The sequence below is a fragment of the Pristis pectinata genome, chromosome 2 (assembly GCF_009764475.1).
Source record: "Pristis pectinata isolate sPriPec2 chromosome 2, sPriPec2.1.pri, whole genome shotgun sequence".
In the NCBI taxonomy this organism is placed as follows: domain Eukaryota; kingdom Metazoa; phylum Chordata; class Chondrichthyes; order Rhinopristiformes; family Pristidae; genus Pristis; species Pristis pectinata.
Window position 1 is genome coordinate 113,592,352 of NC_067406.1, and position 21,100 is coordinate 113,613,451.

Below are 21,100 nucleotides of genomic sequence, written 5' to 3' on the forward strand. Positions count from 1 at the left end.
TCATTAAGTACACCAGAAGACCAAAACATTATGCTTGAGTTAGACCAAGCATAAACAACTTCTACATTGAAGGTGACAGTTATGAAAGGAAGTTAGTGAGCCAGTCCTGAACACAGAAAGCTCAGAGTGGAGAGATGGAGCTTTTGTCTGTCTCCATCTTGAAGTGATACAGTCAGCTCATGTTTTAAATCTGGATGTGTAGAGGTTGATAGGTATGTCTCCAAATCAGTGCCAATCAGCAATACTGACTTATGACATTAGTTAACCCTATATGAAGAGCAAATATTGCATAACTTATTATTATATTAAAAAGACTAATCACTGACTATTTTGCCCTTGCAAATTGCTCCACCATGTCCAACCTCCCCTCACTCGCCAAAGTCCTTGAATGTCATAGCTTCCCAAATTTAAATCCAGCTTTCCCAAAACTCCTTGTTTGAATTCCACACACTCGCTCTAATTCAAGCTTCAGCACATGATCAAACCAGCTCTGATCAATGTTATTAATTTGGTTATGACAAAAATTATCTATCCCTCCTTGTCCTCTTGACATGTCAGCAGCTTTTGACATTGTTGGCCATTCCATTCACCTTGATACCTACACATCATCATGCAGATGAGTGGTACTGAGCTTATCTGGTTTGATTGATAACTATCCAGTAAGGCCCAGAAAAATCACCTGCAGTACCTTCCCTTCTCATACCCATGTCATTTTCTCAAGGGTTACCAAAGGATCTATCAATTTATTATCTATATGTTGCACATTGGCAACATGAACCTAAAACACAGTGAAAGTTTCCAACGTGTATTCTAAAGACTTCAAGATCTACCTTATCATATGTTCTCTAGACCCATCCACTTACCCCAAGTATCTGACGTAAAGCAATGGATGAACAGAAATTTTCTATAACCAAGCATTGGAATGACCAATTTTTTGGTTTATCTTTCCACACCTCGCCAGTTTTTATCAACTCTCCTCCTGAAAAGCAGGTGACCAGTGGGTGTGATAGCTGTTAGACACCAGGGGTCTTATTATTAACATTTCCTGGATCATGCCATCTTTTAACTCAATAATGGGAACTAAAAGTGATCTCCTAATTGCAGAGGCCACAAGATCTAATTGCAGAAATGATCAGCAAACCTAAATTTTGTAACAGGTGTGTAGGTGGGCAGTTCTTTAAAACTATCGGTATGTTGTGCAGCAGCGGCAAATGATGCAATAGATTTTTAAAATTTATAATGCATAAAATTAAACACATTATAGGAAAGAGTGTGGAGCCTTTGCAGGAGATTGGATTGCGTACAGTTCTGCTGAACATATTGTGTCTTAAAGAGGTGCAAGAAAAGGCTACCAAAGGGGTTAAGCAAGTATTAAACACCTGAAATACAAGGGGAAGCTGAGTTTGTTTACATTAAAGGAGATTGGAAAGGATCTCACTGAGATATTCAAAACCCTTACATTAGTCAAAAATGTTAAACATGAGAAATTTTTTACTACAATCAGGAATTGAACAATGATAACAAGACAGAATGGAATAAAGATGAGAAAAGGAAACATATTTCTGCAGATGTAACAATCTATAAGTTCTGTTTTGTAGTACAACATTTTTTATGCACGACGTGTTGAAATTTTATCAGAAGTTGCTAAACTTAATGTGGTGCTTTGTGCACAGGCAGTACACTTCCAGATCTTTGATCCAAAATCTTTCTGTGTGTGAAACACCCTTGCACAGGGCCAATATGCAATAGTCAATTTGACATCACATGAGTGAAATTGTACTGTGCAAAAGGCCGTGAGCAACAAAGCAGATGTTGACTGGGAGTTTAAAGCCTGCTTTGTAGTTTAAGTGTATGAGCCTACCAGAGGCACTGCTGGCTATTTTGAAGCATTCATCATCCTCCAGATAGATTTTTCTTTGAGTCTTCACTTTCACAGATCCTCTCAGCACCCCCTCCTTGCTGATGTCCTCAGGCCCTACAATCATCTCCTCAGCCCAAATGTCACCCCGACTCCGCACCTCGCCTGATCTTTCTCCTTTCTGGATTTTGTCACCCCTCTTCTACTACATCCCATCTTCAACTTGCAGTCTTCACTCCCCAATTCACCATACTGCCCCTCCACCTCCACCTGACACATTCAGGGCAACTCAGACAAAACCTGTGCCCCCAGACGCACCCCCTCCCCCAGCCATCCATGAGATGCCACCTTTAGCGTGCAGTTTTATGTAGATTATAATTTCTAGCCCAACTACTTCAAAAAGAGATTGGATAAGAGTGGATTGTTTACAGAGGCACTCAAGGCTAATAATAGCAATAATTATTAGAGGAGTTCAACATGCATTTGTTAAGAAAATTAATTGAAGGATATTGTCAGTTAACTGTTCTGAGACGAGCCAGATGGAGAGAGATACAATTTCCCAGTTCAGTGCATTCTTATATTTCTACTTCATTTTAGGCCATTAATACATTTTTTGGCAAAAACACATGAACTTGTCAAGGACTAAAAAAGAGAATGTTCACCAGATGGCCAAATCTCTGTTTTGTCCAGACTGCTTCTAATACATGATAAAACTGCTCATCATATTTAACCTGAGGCTGTGTTCATTTATTACTTTTTATTAGTTTTAGAATGAGGACACATCAATATTTTTATCAGTTCATAGTTATGCTTGAGTGCTTGTTGTCCAATTATACTTTCCTGTCTTTGTCAGTGCTACCAGCACATTTGGGAACTATTTCAAACTACTGGTTGCCCCAGAATAGGATTTTCTATTACCTTGGTCACTAAATCTATCATTGTGTTTAAAGCATAAAACTCACTGTGTTTTCACTGACAAAACAAGATAAACCCAACAACTCAGAAATATTTGTTCCTTGGGTATCCTGCACGTCTTGATCATCCCCTACAGGGTAAGATAAGACATCTTTATTAGTCACATGTACATCGAAACACACAGTGAAATGCATCTTTTGCGTTGAGTGTTCTGGGGGCAGCCCACTGGGGTATATTATCCTCTATGCTTAACAAGAGCAAGAAAGTCATAACCCAGAAATATGAGATTTTCACTAATTAATGGATTTTATTTTTCACAGACCAACAGCATGCCTTACATTGGGGAAAAGCTGTTAAAATAAAAGTTAAATTGTTGCTCTTCCAGGGATTTTTTCATCATTATTAAGAATAGCTGGTGTATTTTGCTTAAATTAATTTGAAGCCATGCTTGTTCATTTGTATTACTAAACATCTTGAGAACACAAATACTGTATCAGATTTTGAAAAGTGTGTTGGGAATTACCCCTCAGTACTCCATGTTAAAGGGTCACTATCTACTTGTTACATTCTTCTCAACACTCACAGACCTTGAATATCCTGTGAAGTCTGATATGAAATCCATGGTTATCACTAGATATATCCCTGGTTGAGAGGCATCACGTTAAGGGGTAACATCAGAGTCATACTATTCCTTTTTTTGAAATTTTTTTTTTGGGGATGATCTGGGGAAGGCCACTTTTATGTTATGTTTATGTTTAGGTTTATTTGTTAATACCCAAGAGAAGGTGGGGGTGAGCTGCCTTCTTGAAATGCTGTAGTCCTTCTGGTGCAGTGTTCTTGGGTAGGGAGTTAACACCTGTGTACAAGATTCTTTTGCAAAAAAATCACGCTCAGCATGAAACACTCAGCATGAAACAGAATTATTCCTGCCAAAAGTCATCACTGAAAATAGGAATGTGGAGCTCAAGCGAAAAATTAGAAACATGCAGGGTATTGTGGACCATTCAAAGGAAGAATTTGTGTCTTTCTGCTGTAAGCTACAGTTGCATTTATTCTTCAAAAGTGTTCATTTTTAATCATTTAAAGTTCCTTCATCAAGTAATTGATAAAGCAAACAACATGCACTCACTGATGTGACAAAAATGCATATTAATGTCTCTAATTTATAGATTTTCGTAGTGTAACTTCCTCTATAGATTAAAATAACAGTTCATCATGAGAGTGTAACGCACTGAAAACTGGTCTACCATCCCCTGCTGGAGAATTGGCCATGTTCCCCTGGCCATGCTTAAAGCACATCTGAAAAAAACAAGCCAAGCTGTTAATTAATAACAAAACTAGTCCCTGAGGAAAACACTAACCAAAGTATGAGGAACACTGTAAACATCTCACCAGACTAATCAAATGAACTTGCAGTATGATCAGGATACATTTTAGTTTAGGATATATGAACATAATGAAAATTACTGCAAATACTGGAAGTCTGAAAGTAAACAGCAAAGGAGCTAAATTGTACAGATCCAGAAAATGAACATGAGATTGCAATGCATAATTAACCTTTGCCCCATGGTTTCCAGTGCAGGCAGTATGCCAACATTGTGCTGCCTGCTCATTTACTTCATTACTGTCTGCATCCAATGTGAAGTGCCTTTGAGCATTAGCTTATCATCGTAGCTGGAGGCCAGGACCGCTAAAATTAGCCTGCACTACTTACTGCCAACACTTCTTAACACAAGGTGCATTGCGACTATAGGGATTCCACAATTTATGTGCATTGCGACTATAGGGATTCCACAATTTATTCTAACCTGGAAGACATTGAAAGCATAATGCATGAGACAGCTTTGCACTGGTGAAAGAAGTGCAAAGGAGAAATATCCTGTTTCCACAGTGGGGGGCGGGGTGGGTGTGGTGTGGGGTGTGGTTGGAGATGGCTCTGGTAGTCAAAGCCAAGAGTTGAACCCAGGGCATCTAAATGCAGTGCCATTTGCAGTCATATGGCCTCTCAACTGTGGCCAGAATCAGCAAATGCATCCTCAAAACCCTTATATAAACAACATTAAAAATCTTATAGTTTTACATACTGCTCAGTCATTTATCTGCAATGTCTACCGAGTAGGACTCATACTGAACAGTGGTATACTCCATCGAACCCTCACACATTCAGCATAGTTGCAAACCTCAGATCTACTCACATGTTCTAACTTGGAATGTCCATTGCTGAGTCCACAGCCAGCAGCAAGGCTGAAACCATTGAAGATGATGGTATCCTTAAACCTAATCCACCTTCTTGCATCCCTCTACCCTTCATCCCACAATCTCTTCTGATTTGCAAATTGCAGATGGTGTTGCACCTCTTAATTTCACATGCCCCACCATCCCCATCCCTCCAACCATTTCTCATCTCAACATTTCACCTTTCAGATAGCTAAGATCTGAAACCTCACCTGACAGTGTTGAAGAGCAAGAAGGCAATGAAGGTAAAGACTCACATTTTATCCTCCTAACCACAACTCAGGTGTCTACAAAACACAGGAAAGTCTAATCCAGCCCATTACCCATCAATCTATACTCAATAACCAGCAAAGTGATGGAAGGTTATTACGCCAACAAAGCTTTTAAGTGGCATTTGCTCACAAATAACCTGCCCACAAAATGCTTAGTTTACATTTTGCCAGATCCATTTAAATGAATAGCTCATTGGAGCCTTGATCCAACAATAGATCAAAGAATTGAACCTCAGGAGTGAGCTGAGAGTGACCACGCTTGATGTCAGCACTTTACTGAATGTGACATTAAGTCACTGTGAATAAGTGGATCACTTTCCATGAGCTAGAGCGATGCCTGCCACATAGATAGTGGTGGATGTTAAAGTCTAATCACCTCAGCCTCAGGAACATTGCTGTTTGGGTTCTTTATGGCAATGTCTGAGGCTCAGCTACCTTCAGAGTGTTAGCACTGACCTTCCCTTCATCATAAGGTTAGTGGTGGTGATGCTGGCTGATAGTCTCACAGCATTCCCTTCTATTCACAGTTCTGCATATACTGAAGCAGTCCATATTAACAAGAGAGAATAGAACCACCTCCCCTTGACATTCAACAGCTTTACCAATACAGAGATCACCCATCATCAATATCATGCAGGTTACCATTGACCAGAAACCCTAGTGGATAAGCCCCTGGCTATCAGAAAATGTCAGTTCAGATCTTGTGCAGCATGTGAGTCACCTCCTGATTTCTGCAAGGCTTTATACCATCAACAAGATACAAGTCAGTCCTGTGATGGCATTTTTCTATTCACCTGGATGAAAACAATTTCAATAAATCCCAAGAAGCTCAACATCACCCAGGACAAAGTAACTGATTTCATTGGCATTTGATTCACCACTTAAATTCACTCAATCCACCAATGCCAAACTGTGTGTACTGTCCATAAAATGTACTGCAGCAACTCACCAAGCCTTCTTTAAAGGCACCAGCCAAATACATAACCTCTACTGCCAGAAGGACAAGGATAGCAAACACATGTGGATGCTCGCACCCGCAAGTTTGCTTTCAAGCCACACACCATATGATTTGAAAAGTCATCACTGTTTCTTCATTAGTGCTCAGTCAAAATTCTGAAATTCCCTACCACAAGAACAGTAGTGGTTCCAGAAGGCAATAAGCATTGGAAAATAAATATTGGTCTGGAGAGGAATGTTCTTAAAAGAATATAAAAAACGCCAGTGCATATAATTTAGTGGTTATCTTCAAGGCAGGATCTGCATATAATGACCTGTAACTTGGACAGGAAGAAAGGATGGCCCAGGTACCCAAGGTAATCTATGAGTTTCACTGAAGAGGACTCAGATAAACACTTTGATGGAATAGTCATGGAGTCATGTAGCATGGAATTAGGCCCTAATACCTGCCAATCCACACCAAATATCAAATCAGACCTATACTAATCTGTCTTTGTTCTCCCCACATTCCCATCAACACCTCTCTGATTATACCACTCACCTACCCACTGTGGGCAATTTACAGTGGCCAATAAACCCAGAATCCCAGAGCACTTGAAGGAAACCCCACACAGGCACAGGGAGAGCATACAAGTTCCACACAGACAGCATTGGAGGTCAGGATCGAACCTGTGTCACTGGAGCTCTGAGGCAGCATCTCCACTGGCTGTGCCACCCTTGTATTACTTTGGACAACCTTGGTAGGATGAGTACCTGCAATAATTTGAGGTCTCCAATGGATCTTAGTTGATATGTTATCTTATGGAGCTTTATAGGTCTAAGGTCATACGAACCCTAAGCTAAACCAGTTTTACTCTCCTCACATTCCTGTGAAATCCCCCCAGACAGATTTTACTACTCTCCTATATACCAGGGTTGATTTACATTTTACAGTTAACCAACCAACTCACGCATCTTTGGCATGCAGTAGGACACAAGAACACTCTGAGGAAACACACAAGGTCACAGGGACAACATGCAAATTTCATACAGACAGCACCAGAAATTGGGATTGAACTTGGTCACAGGAGCTTTGAGACAGTAGTTCTACTAGCTATACCATGGTTCCACTGAGATAGCTTGTCCTGCTCTTCATAGAATCTTGCTCTACTTGAAATAAATTCAGCATCCATAGCACCCAAGTATCAAGCACCACAGAGTTAAGATACTTAGCTAAAAAGACAAATATATCATTAATCTGGGAAATCACCCCAAGATGCTTCACGAAAGTGCATTCACATGAAAATTGACAGAAGGCTAAGGGGATACAAGAACAGATTGCTAAAACCTTGACTAAAGGCATAGCTTGAGAACCTTCAGGAGGGGATTTCAGAGCCTCTGTTCCTGCAGCTGAGGATGCATCTGCCGAAAGTGTGACATGGAAGTAGGTCTGACTAGGACAGGCCAGAACCATCTGTGAATAATTGTAGAGCTTGCAGAGAAAGGGAATACAAAGCTCAAGGAGTACTGGAACATGAAGATTAGGAGTTTTCATATCAGGGCATTTTCAGGGTAAGAAATATTGTAGGTTTGGAAACTCTGAATGATAATACTTGGCATAGGTTGGCATGTACCCAGCAGAGTTCTGGATAAACAAAGGTTTACAAATGTGGAGGTGTGGAGACTCCTGGGAAAGTAATGGAAAAGTTGTGGTTGGATATAAAGAAGACAGAGATGAACATTTCAGTGATGGTAAACTGAAGCAGGCTGGAGATACATTGTTTCAGAGGTGGAAGTAGGCAGTCTTTGTGATGGAGAATACGCGTAGTGTGAAGATTAGCTCAGGGTCAAACAGGTCACAGAGTTTGTGACAGTCACCGACATTGGTCAGGGAGGGGTTTGAAACAGTAGAGAGAAAAACAGTTTTGTGGTGGGGACTTCAGATAATGGGTTAAATTTTCCAGTGAGTAAGTGGAAGGTCCATGCAGTTCTGAATATCTCAACAACATGTGTATTTTCTGCCACTGTAAAAGCTTCTATTTCTGAAAAATCTGTTTGGTACTTCAGTCTGACATCATACAACTCACAAATGAATTGAGTGTGTTCTAGGAATCCTGCAAATGGACAGATTTATTGTTCCACAAAGGCGTTTTATTCTTCCAGATTGTAGATTAAGTTATTCTTTGGATCATCAATCTACTGTATACCTTGAGAAAAATATTGAATTGAATCAATTTTGTATCCATTCAAGTAATGTCTGATTTACTTAATCAGATACCTCAATAATCATTATTTTTCCATTTCTGCAGGTGTGTGAATATGTAGATGGAACCAAGTCCTTGAAACTGGGCGACTTTGGTCTGGCAACTGTGGTAGATGGGCCCTTGTACACAGTTTGTGGTACACCAACGTATGTTGCTCCAGAGATCATTGCAGAGAGTGGGTAAGTGGTGATCAGGTTAAGGTTAGGATAGTTTTTTTGCTGCTAAAGGTGGGTAGCCACAAATTGGCCTGCAACTTTCAGTGGTTCATTGAGCATTCAGGCTACAGGTTGCTGACTGATTAGGCCATCCTCATCATGTATATTGCATCAGTTTTTTGGCACATTCTAGCCACTTGTAATTTTATTAGAATCAGAATCAAGTTTATTATCACTGACATATGTAGTGAAATTTGTTGTTTTGTGGCAGCAGTACGGCACAAGACATAAAATTACTATGTTACCAAAAATAAATAAATAGATAGTGCGAAAGAGGAATAACGAGGTAGTGTTCATGGGTTCATGGACCTTTCAGAAATCTGATGACGAAGGAGAAGAAGCTGTTCCTGAAACATTGAGTATGGGTCTTCAGGCTCCTGTACCTCCTCCCTGATGGTAGTAATGAGAAGAGGGCATGACCCGGGTGGTGAGGTTCCTTAATGATGGATGCCACCTTCTTAAGGCACTGCCTCTTGAAGATGTCCTCGATGGTGGGGAGGGTTGTGTCTGTGATGGAGCTGGCTGAATCTACAACCTTCTACCACCTCTTTCAATCCTGCACATGGGAGCCTTCATACAACTAGTCAGAAGGTTCTCCACCGTACATCTGTAGAAATTCGCAAGAGTCTACGGTAACATACCAAATCTTATCAAGCTCCAAATATGGCAAAGATCATATTTTTCCTGGTTGTTACAGATATTGGCTCAAAACCTTTTGTGCTTTTATGGGTGCCAGCCACTCTTCACCCTGAGTCAGTATCTGTGGTTCAACTCCCATTATTTAATCTTGAGCACAAAATTCCAGGTTGGTACTCCAGCATAGGACCAAGGGAGCACCTCAGGATCTCAGAGGACCATAATAGATTCTCCGGTGCAATTTTAAAGGAGACAGAACTTGGCTGTCCTAACCGATATATAACTCCCAACCAACTTCACTGAAACTAGTTATTTGATGACTCGCACATTGCTGAAGGTGGAGAGCCTGTGTTTTATACATTGCAATGCCGATTATATTTCAAGAAGTATTTGACTACAAAGCACTTTGGGAGATTCTGAAATCTTTAAAAACATGTTATAAATGTATCTTCCCTTCAGGTTTGTTTTATGTAAATAAATAAATCTAAAAGATGTTGGAAAAACCTTTATGCAAATGAGTTGAAATCTAAAAGAATATTAATGTTCTCATTAAGTCATTGCTCACAGTTTGACCAATAAACACATAAGGAATCAGGTGGTAAAGGACTACATCAAGGAAAAATAAGCACTGTACCTCAGGTATCCTCTGACTGTCCACTAGTTCAATAAATAGAATTATGAAGGACTGATATCCTACCCAGGAATTCTGTTGTCTCCCACAAAAAGTTTTAATCTGAACACATTGTAACAGAGGTCATTTTATGTCACAATGATCTATAAGGCTTATGTTTTCAAACTGAAGTCTGTTTGCCCCCAGCTACAAATGGGTGTTCCATTAAGTGATCAGATTTCTATCTGTGTTGTGACTGCATCATTGTGTATTTTTTGCTATATTTTCTATACTTAGTAAATTACTGAATAATATTTCTATAATAATTTCATCTACTAATGAAAATTTTATGTAATGATATACTCTTTTGGGAACTAGGGCAGTAAGTCCTGTGGAATGTGTCAGATTTCCAAGTGAGTTGGATGTTTGTTGGTTTCCACCTCAAATAATTCCGAATCCCTTGCCGTTGCGAACTGAAAAGCTAGTGTATCTATTTCAACTTAATTTAATTCCAATAATTTTTTTGAAAGTAACATCTCTACAATGATAGATATTCCCTGGATCCATTCCTGTCCATGTGAAAGAGACTATCCATGATAATCATTACTTCCTACTAGACTGTTGGGTGCCATTACAAGCTATTATGTTGTTCAAATATAAATAACGAAAGAAAGAATTTTCCTGTTCTTTAAGTGTCTTATGTTCTCAATATTCTTACAGATATGGCTTGAAGGTTGACATTTGGGCAGCAGGTGTCATAACATACATCCTCTTGTGCGGCTTCCCCCCATTCCGCAGGTAATCTGTTTCAGACCACTCACAGTAAAGACAGAAATTCTTTCCAATCCTAGTTGCTGCAGTTGGTGGTATGCAAATTATAAACCACAGGTGAGGTTTGGCTTCTGATGATGCTGAGGTTCCAATTTCTAACAGGTTCTGGCAACAAAAGCAGAAGGTGCAGACTAAGAAGTAAGTGAAGGTTATGGAAGAACACTGCTCCATTGCCATCAGATCCCAGCTGAGGATCACTAAGTACCAATGCAAAAGTTAGAGCAGTAAATTAATTAAGTTGGGGAGGTGGAGAGAAAGATAAAGAGAAAGGAAAGGGGGAGGGGTAGGGTGGAAAAGCATAGATGGAGAAGAGAGAGAGGGGAGGGGGAAGGAGGTGGAGAAACTAGGGTAAAGACAAATAGAGGATAAAGACAAACATCCCTTTCTGTTGCAACCTCTCTCTGTCCTCTATAGCAGCTATTGTGTGTGTTACTACTGTCTGGCTATCATGGGGGTTGGTCTTTAAGGGCTGACACCTTTCTTTCATAGCCGTGCACCAAATTGTTTCCAGCTGCCCTAACTTGGCTGCTTTGAAAGTCCTGTTTTAGCATAAGATTTTAGGTGAAAACCAATGTATCACTGCTTTCAATATATTTTGAATGATTTCACATATTTTAGGGGATCTCATTAAGCACTATGGCTAGACAAGGCAGATGTTCAGCACTGCAAAATACTATGAAATTCAATTTCAAGGCTGGAGTTTGAATCAAGAAGCTTGAGTTAGAATATTTAATTCGATGTATAATAAGTCATAAAAAGCAAAATAAAGAGAGATAAAAGCTGGAATCAAGCGAGTTAAAAGTGACAGAAATGGTTAAAATAAAAATCCTTAAATATTTTATTTCTTTTATAGTCCAGAGGTGTTTAGCGCTATATTTGTGGAAGTCATTTTTCAGACCCAGAGGTTGGTGGTATTGAGCAACAAGCAATAATTCATATGCACATGAGTGGATAAGCCATACCATCCTTTGGCATGTTTAGTAGCTTACCTCAATGGTAAAAATTGCAGCTTCATGCCTTCATTTATTTGGATCCAGGTACAGCATAGCAAAGATTCTGGAGGAGCAGGGCAAATTGGACATCAAATTCCTGGGTGAACAGTCAAGTTACAGTCTAATTTCTTCCAGAATATTAATGAGCACTAATAGCCTTACTGTTATTCTTCCTGCAAGATGTATGGGTCAATGCAAGTCATCATTGAGCTCTTCCATCAACAATATTGATAACGTGCATGGGAAATCCAGGCAGACACATTTCTGTATATTCAGCACGTTATCAACCCTGATGACAATCTTTATGACATATTTCTTTAAGTGTCACTCTCCTATCTTCTGTTGGTTATCGGTTTTTCAGGAACACACTAAGCTATTTCCTTGACCAAAATTATTTTCCAGTAATTATTGAGAATTTAAAAATGCAGAAATAGAAAATGAACTGGATTGACTTTGCTTCCAAGTTCCATGGTATTAACTGTATTTTTGTGATTCTACAGTGAGAACAATGTGCAGGAGGACCTGTTTGACCAGATTCTTGTTGGCCGCCTGGAGTTTCCATCTCCTTACTGGGACAATATCACAGGCTCTGCTAAAGTATGTAAAGGGGAATTCATTAGCAATTTGTGGGGAATGATGTCTGTCCATGTGGGGGATGATAATATTATCGTATTATAGATGATGCGTGGCTTTCTGGGAGATAATGTATGACAGAAAGGGAGATGGTAAATGACATCGTGATAGGTGATGAGGGTGATGTTGGGATGACGAGAGGCAGCATCTGGGATGGAGAGTTCTGATCTGTGGGATGGAGAGCAGCTGTATTGAAATGATGTGTTGATATGTGACAGTATAGGGAATAGACATGACGATAGGGAGATGGTGGAAGATAGGGTGGTGTGGAAGATTATAGGTGGTATTATGGGAGATGTGCGGTGATGTGGAGTATGGAGAGCGATGATGTGGGACATGATGAGGTGCAATATGATGAACGTCGGTGCAGAGGATGTGTGGTGTTATGCGAGGTGATGTGTATCAGTGTGGGAGGGGTGTGTATTGGTGTGGGTGTATGTGTGTTGGTCTGGGGGTGATATATGGTGATGCGGAGGGTGATGAGTGGCTGTATGGGGTGGGATAGTGGCAGTATAGGCGTGAAGTGCGATACTGTTTGGATGGAAAGTGCCTGGGTGATGGGTGGCAATGTGTTTCAAGTCGGGGTGGACATTGAGGAGTGTGGTTTAGAGGTATGGTGAACCAGGTGAATTCTTTCAACGTGAACTTTGGTGCAAGGGGTTTAAAATTATTAATGTGAGTTGTACTTGCATATTGCAAGACCATACCTAGAACTGCTTTTGAATAGTTAACTTATTTTTAAATTATCGCTGAATATTTGTGTGTGCTGCTCCCACTTCTGTGGCACAACCACAACCTACAAGACAGTTACAATGTTTTCAACTTACCTCACTCAAAGTCTGAGACAAAAATAAGAAGCAACAGCATCTCTTGATGGGTCAATATTTTATTGGATATCTGTTCTCTGCATGTGATTCAAAACATATGTATGCAAACATTAATATGAAGGGGAATTTTCCATTCATTTTGGGCAAGGATGCTGAGCAAGAATATTTTATGTAAGTTTTTTAGTCACATAAAATTTACATGGAATCTAAAATAGCTAAATATTCTATGCTAATTCACTGGGGAAAAGAATTTGCAAGATTTTAACAGAAGAAATGTAAAAAAGGTAGAGCTTATACAAACGACTTGGGGTAGGCATCTCAGAACCTTTGGCAATCAACATGTTATGTCATGTTAGTATTAATGATTGTTAGAACCTGATGAAAGGTCATCAGCCTAAATTGTCAACTCTTTTTCTCTCTCCATAGATCTGCCTGTATTTTCAGCCTGTTCTGTTTTCTGCTGTCTGTATCCTCATTTGTATTAAGCCTTGTTTACCATCAGTAATTTGCTCAAAGACCAAAGTTCCTAGTCTAGCAATCCTTTGAACTTAAACATCATCCTCATGGTTCCAATCCTTCCATGGCCTCATCTTTCTTCTTCTTTATTACCTCCTAAACTATGCAACCTCCAAGATATGTCCTTCTCTAATTCAGGCCCCTTTATCATCCCCACCATCAGTGGCCATATCTTGACTTGGCTGGGTCTTAAACTGTGGTATTCTCTTAGTAAAACTCTTTGTCCCTGTATTTCTCTTTCCTTCCTTAAGTCACTTCCTAAACCTACCTCAATAACCTGTCCTATTATCTCCTTATGTGCTTGGCATTATATTTTGTTGACAGCCACCTTTGTGAAGAGCTTTTGAATACTTTTATTATGTTAATCTTACTACAAAAATGCAAATTGTTGTTGTTGATCATTTTTTAAACAATAAAGCCAGAAAATGCTGGAAACTCTATGCAGATCAGACATCAGTTGTCTTGAAATAAGCAGATTCAGGTTGACCTTTCATCAAAACTGGATACAGTTAGAGATAAAATAAATTTTAAAGAGCAGAAGAGTGGTAGGGAGATGAGGACAACTTGTAGAAAGACCTGAATACTATTTCAGTGTGGTCTGATACATAGCAAATAACATTCACCCAAATACAGGGAATTGACGACCTTAGCCAAAATGCTATCCACATACCCTTGATGGTCAATATCCAATTCCATCAACATCCTGGGGTCACCATTGATCAGAAGCTCAACTAGAACAGAAACATAAATACTGTAGCAATAGGAGCACATCAAAGGCTGGGTATCCAGAAATGAGTGACTCATCTCCTGCCACCCAAAGCCTCTCCGCCATCTACAAGGCACAAGTTATGTCAAGAAGCTCTGCACCATCCAGGACAAGCCAGCTCACATGGGTGGCACCCCACCCACCACCCTAAACATGTATTCCCTTCACCATCATAACATCTTAGCTTCAGTGTGTACCAGCTACAAAATATTACTCACCTAGGCTATTTTGAAAACACCTACCAAACCTGGAGCCATTACCACCTAGGCACCACTACCACTACCACAAGAGCAGTAGGCAACTAGGAAGACCACCACATGCATGTTCCCTTCCAAGAAACACACAGCAATGGTCCAAGTAGGTGGCTAACTACTATCTCCTCAACAACAGTTAGAGATGAACAATAAATCCTGGTTCAATCTGTGGCATCCACATCCTGTATAAATGAATGAGGGAAGGGTAGCAGGCAGACAAGTTCAAATAGCAAAAGGGATGATGGTGTAAATCTTATTTTATCGTAGTTGCGTACACTCATGTCCTGTCAGAAAATTGAAATTTATTTGTATGTGAAGGGTGTTGGCTTAAAAATTACGTTTTGCTTGCAGGACTATGAAACAAGCTCACTTCTGAGGCCTAGTTAATCTGGTGAGAATATTAGAGGGAAGAGTTGCTGCCTAGAATGACTCTTACATATGGTGAAAGTAGTAGAATATGGAACATAATCTAAAAATTCAGCTAACAATGAAAAAGAAATTCAAAAGAAAACTTCTCACACAAAGGGGTAGAAGAACTTAGAATGCATTTACCCAAAGATTGTAACAGAAAATAAATGTGATGTTTAACAGGAATTTTAAAAGACATTTACTGCATTTTTTCTGGCATGGTTAAATTTTAGTGCCCACACTGGACAATTCCTCATTTACCACACTCCAACTGAATGATAAAGTCAGAGGTGGTTATGATCATCAGTTTCAAGAAAACCTTGCACTGTGCATATCTTCCCTGTTTAGTCTGAGTTCTTCTGAAATGTATGCTGCTGGTTTCTGAGTTCAATAGCAGTGGTTTATTGTATGGTTTCTGTAGCCCACCATCCACCAGTAAAATTATACAGATGTTGCAATAGTTAAATGGAGCACTTGTAGCACAGAGCTATCTTGAGTCTGTAACTGTAAATGCCTCTGGCCTCAGTGCTGTCATTTTGTTGCAGGAATTGATTAGTCGAATGCTGCAAGTGGATATTGAGTCACGCTACACAGCTGAGAAAGTTCTGACGCATCCCTGGGTGGCTGTGAGTATTGAGATAATACTGCAAAATGTACAGGCTTCACCACAGGAAAGACTTGCCAAATGAATGGTGGAAGCGAGTAGACCATTAAGTACTGCATTTAAAATTGCCTTTTTTGCCTGGCCAAAGCCTATCTGTCTAAAATAAGATAGTGAAACTGATATAAGAATGAACAGATACCAAACTGGGAAAGAGCATAGCAGTTGACGCTAGATCATAAAGAGTGCTCACAATGACTATCTCCTTCAAGTAGTCAGAAAGACAAGATTCAAGCAGCACACTCACTTCAGGCTATGGTATTCCTAATAAAATGAATTACTTAATTATAAATAAGATGGAAATCCTGGATAGGCTAAATGGGCTCAAAATACGTAAGTCTCTGGAGATAGATACCATTTATACATTGCTGAGAAAGAACAGGGAGGATGCACTGTCCCATTTGTAGATTTTAAATAATCTTCCCATATACAAGACCAGGACTTATATAATGCAAGGAAATACAAGACAAGGACTTGTATAAAACATGAAAATAGAAAATGGGGATCCCACTGCATATTTTTCTCCCTCCAGAAAAACATCTGTTCAGTAATACTTTTGGCCTTCTATCTCTTAACCAATTGCATTAGCATGAGGCACAACCATTCATTATGAACCAGTGAACAGTGGAGAGCAATAAAAAGATTAGAAACAGACAAATGTGATGACAAATTCAGCATGGGTGATGAAAACAGACACAGGAAACTCCAGACTCATTCGTCTTACTTTTACTCTTACAAAAAAATGTACTTGATTATTGAGGCAAGTCTGGGTTTAAAGGGGTGGTGGGACCTAATAATGTAATTGGTCAAGAGGTAGAAGGCCAGAAGTATTGCTGAACAGATGTTTTTCTGGAGGGAGAAAAATACGCAGTGGGATCCCCATTTTCTATTTTCTTGCTTTATACAAGTCCTCATCTTGTATTTCCTTGCATTATATAAGTCCTGGTGTTGTATATGGGAAGACTATTTCAAATCTGCAAATGAGACAATGTAGCATATTGCAGATATTGGAGACTCCAAGGATGAGTGACTGAAGTTTTCTGAATGAAATAACTAAAGTAAAACTGAAAGCAGCCAAGTTGTAGACTCAATGATAAACGTGGGTTTTTAGGCTGGAAAGCAGGCAGCTGAAAGTTATAGAAGGTGGTTAAGGATATTGAAAAAGATAGTCAGGAATATTATTTTAAATTATGGAACTAGATAATATGGCTTGAACTAGGAAAAAAATCTTGGGACTAATCTGGGAATTTTTCATTCATTTCAATAATGATGAAAATTGCAGGAGATATATTACAAAATAATTTGCTAATCCTCATTTTCTACAAAAATAAAAATTAACCCCTTTGTTTTTATTGTAATTACTTTCCAATATTAGATCTGGAATTGTAATTGGAACTGGTTTATTATTGTCACTTTTACCGAGGTACAGTGAAAAACTTGTCTTGTATACCATTCGTACATATCAATTCATTACACAGTGCATTGAGATAGTACAAGGTAAAACAATAACAGAATGCAGAATAAAGTGTCACAGCTACAGAGAAAGTGCAGTGATGGTAGATAATAAGGTGCAAGGTCAAACAAGGTAGATTGTGAGGTCAAGAGTCCATCTTATCGTACTAGGGGACCATTCAATAGTCTTAAAACAGCAAGGTAGAAGCTGTCCTTGAGCCTGGTGGTCTGTGCTTTCAGGCTTTAGTATCTTCTGCCTGATGGGAGAGGGGAGAAGAGAGAATGTCTCAGGTGGGTGGGGTCTTTGATTATGCTGGCTGCTTTACCAAGGCAGCAAGGAGTATAGACAGAGTTCATGGAGGGGAGGCTGGTTTCTGTGATGTTTTGAGCTGTATCCACAGCTCTCTGCAGTTTCTAATATTGTGAAGATCCATATGATAAAGACGTTTGAGTAGTTCAGGATTGAAGTGCAGGTCTTGTTTAAAATTGTATTTTCAAGAATTAGATTCACTATCCATGGCGATGTTGATGCTTTGTGTCTGCAAACCAAGGATTATATTTAACTTAATCTATGCTGATTCCTATCCTGGGCACAGAACCATGCTGCAGCAGTCCAGAGTCAGTTGTATGAGCAGAAACCGCTGGGAGATTTTACCTGTTAAATACTTCTTTCCTGCAGGATGATATGGCACAAGAGCAAGACATGCAGATAGCAGTAACTGGCAAATTGAGAAAGCACTTTAATCCAGCAACAAAGCAGAACAATACTACTGCAGGCGTCAGTGTAATTATGGTGAGTTAAACTAAATACAGATAAATCTTCATTAAGGAAAATCTCCAACTAGAACTTCAGCAGTTTTCCTTACATTTCCTACCAAGCAGCATTTTGATCTGCCTATGGAAACTATTAGTTTGCATCCCAGAATATTAAGTTGCAGATCCATGCCTGCGATTTCCCACAAGGCGCTCATTGAGGAGAACAAATTCAATGGACATTGTGTTGTTAGTGCGATAACTACCTCTAGAAAGGCATTGATAGCATCTTGGGGTAAAAGAGTAAGCTTACAACCTATTCTGAAATAGAAAAGATGTCCAGATCGGGAAAAAGAAACTGGATGTAAATTACTTTTGGGGGAAGTGATTTATCAATCCTGTGCTTTTGTCTCTTTTTCTCTGTAGACTTTCTTTGCTATTGCTTGTTTATTTCCTTCTTTTCTTACTGCTTATCAATCTTGTTTCTTCTACTCTCATTTTCCTCTTTCTGGTTCTCCCTTTCCTGCCCTTCTCTCAGTACAATCTCTCAACCCTGTTCTGAGGAGAACTGTTAGGAGGATAGGTTTAGATGAAGTAGGGTAAGAGAAGGCTTTTATTAACACCAGAAGAGACAAATTGGGTTGAATGCCATGTTTTGTGCTATAAGTTTTATGTAATTCATTAGGCTGTATGTATTCATCCTGCTTCTCCCTCTCCTCCCCATGCCTTTTGCTTCCACACTCACTATCTTGTCCTTTCCCTCCTTATCCTTCTTCTCTTCTACCACTTTCTCTCATTGTGTTCCGGCTCACACCCTGAAGTAAGTAGAAAATGGATACAGCCTAGAACAGAATACGGTGTGCTGATATGATCCCTAAAGTTTCCTGCTAGGCACGTCAGGTTGGATTATGTCCCCTCCAAATTCCCTTCATGGAGCAGTAAAAACTACAGATAAGTGGGCAGTGGGCTACAAATAGAATGTAATTATAATCCAAATTGAGATACTTTAATATATTTCTGTGGATTTAAAGGAATCCTATTGTTTAGAACTGCAAGATTAGTGGCATTGTGGGTGGTGTAGAAGATTGCCCAAGGATACAGCGGGATGTAGATCAGTTGCAGATATGGGTGGAGAAATGGTGGATAGAGTTTAATCTGGGCAAGTGTGAGGCGTTGCACTTGGGGAATACACAGTTAATGGCAGAACCCTTAACTGTGTTGATGTACAGAGGGATCTTGGGGTCCAAGTTCATAGCTCCCTGAAAGTGGCTGCACAAGTCAATGGGGTAATAAAGAAGGCTTATGGCATGCTTGCCTTTATTAGGCATTGAGCTCAAGAGTCAGTAAGTTTTATTGCAGCTTTATAAAACTCTGGTTAGGCCACAGCTGGAATATTGCATTCAATTCTGGTCGCCCCATTATAGGAAGGAAGTGGAGGTTATGGAAAGGGTGCAGAAGGTATTTACCGGGATGCTGCCTGGATTAGAGGGCATGTGCTATAAGGAGAGGTTGGACAAACTAGAGTTATTCTCTCTGGAGTGGCAGAGGCTGATAGGAGACCTGATAGAAGTTTATAAAATTATGAGAGGCATAGATAGAGTAGACTTTTTTCCCAGGGTCGAAATATCTCATACAAGCTGGCATGCATTTAAGGTGAGAGGTGAGAAATTCAAAGGAGATGTGTGGGGCAAGTTTTTTACCCAGAGAGTGGTGGATGCCTGGAATGCACCGCCAGAGTTGGTGGTGGAGGCAGATACAATAGAGGCCTTTAAGAGGCTCTTTGATAGGCACATGAATATGCAGAGAAAGGAGGGTTATGGACCTTGAACAGGCAGAAGCCATTGGGTTTCATTAGCTTAATTACTTCGGCACAACACTGTGGGTTGGAAGGCCTGTTCCTGTGCTGTACTGTTCAATGTTCTAAGTGTCCATGTGTTCTAGTCTGTTAGCAGTCTAAGAAACAGCTGTATTTCAAATAGAACATATTTATTTGTTCATCTGCTTTGAAACCATGTTCTAATGAGGCACACAGATAGCTGTGATGTCAGGGTCATATATGCAGCTCTGGGGAGCAAAGTTTTTGGCCTACAGAGAGCTAGAGTTGGCTACTGAGTTCCCAAAGCCCAGCAATTTTCATAAACTACCAGAGACGCCAAATCAGATCTGGAGAATTCTGAGGTGTGGTCTTTGACTTACTCACATCTAAGGTAAAACTCTCACAAACTTCATAGGGTCCCTTTTTAAGATGGCCCTGGCACCTGCCTGAAATGAACACTGGTCTCATATCAATATTTTTAGGTAATTTACTGAGACTAGTAAGAGCTTGAATTCTGCTGTTCTGATTAGTTTTTCATGCTTTGATCAACCTAATCCGTGTTTTTTTTAAAGTGACTGCTGGAGAATACCCTGGAAACCAGCAGACAAATTTGCCTCAATATGCAGCCAGGAGAAGCAGATCTGCTTTCTGAGCTTCTGCTTTAACATTGCAGACTGCAACTGGCCTGCATCCATTTCCTGTTCAGTAGCCCCTTCCTATAGGACTATTCAAGTGCCTGCAGTTTATTGTACTAAAACTAGAGGACAAATTTAGAACAGTCCTAGGACCTGTCACTAATGGAACACAAGCCCAGTGTTCCAATCATTTCACGCCCATTACTTGTCACAACTAATATGAACCCCTAATTTCAACTTCTTGTAATAACATTGCAAGCAAATTCAGGAATGTTACTTGGGACTATATTTTAGGTTTTTATTTAAACATTTTTATCAAACAGCAAATTCTGTGCGAAGAACATTGTCTCAAAATTGCTAATGATGTCATTACAAATAAAGGACAGAGGAAACCACCCGCACAGTGTTCTACAACAATGGAAAGCACTTTGCCCTTCCTGTTTATAAGCGCACAAGTGGTCTCTGCTTACTTGGGTTGTTTCTGCTTTCAGCTCTTTGACACTGTGCAACACTTGATCATAAAGCAATGCTAGAATAAGTTTAGCTGGGTTGTCAGATGCAGTTTCTTGGGATTCCTCATACACAGTGCATTCAATCTCTGTCATACCTTTTCAG

At 39.7% G+C, this 21,100-nt stretch overlaps 1 protein-coding gene across 5 annotated transcripts in view; it reads left to right on the plus strand.

Moving 5' to 3' along the window:
* Positions 1 to 21,100, plus strand: part of dclk2a (doublecortin-like kinase 2a) — a 272,001-nt gene that overhangs the window by 229,764 nt on the left and 21,137 nt on the right. For all 5 annotated transcript variants that reach the window (XM_052035871.1, XM_052035879.1, XM_052035888.1 and 2 more), the window contains 5 exons: positions 8,526 to 8,659; positions 10,662 to 10,739; positions 12,265 to 12,361; positions 15,714 to 15,794; positions 17,961 to 18,074. In XM_052035871.1, the coding sequence (XP_051891831.1) occupies positions 8,526 to 8,659; positions 10,662 to 10,739; positions 12,265 to 12,361; positions 15,714 to 15,794; positions 17,961 to 18,074 (504 nt within the window). The remainder of the gene's footprint in view (positions 1 to 8,525; positions 8,660 to 10,661; positions 10,740 to 12,264; positions 12,362 to 15,713; positions 15,795 to 17,960; positions 18,075 to 21,100) is intronic.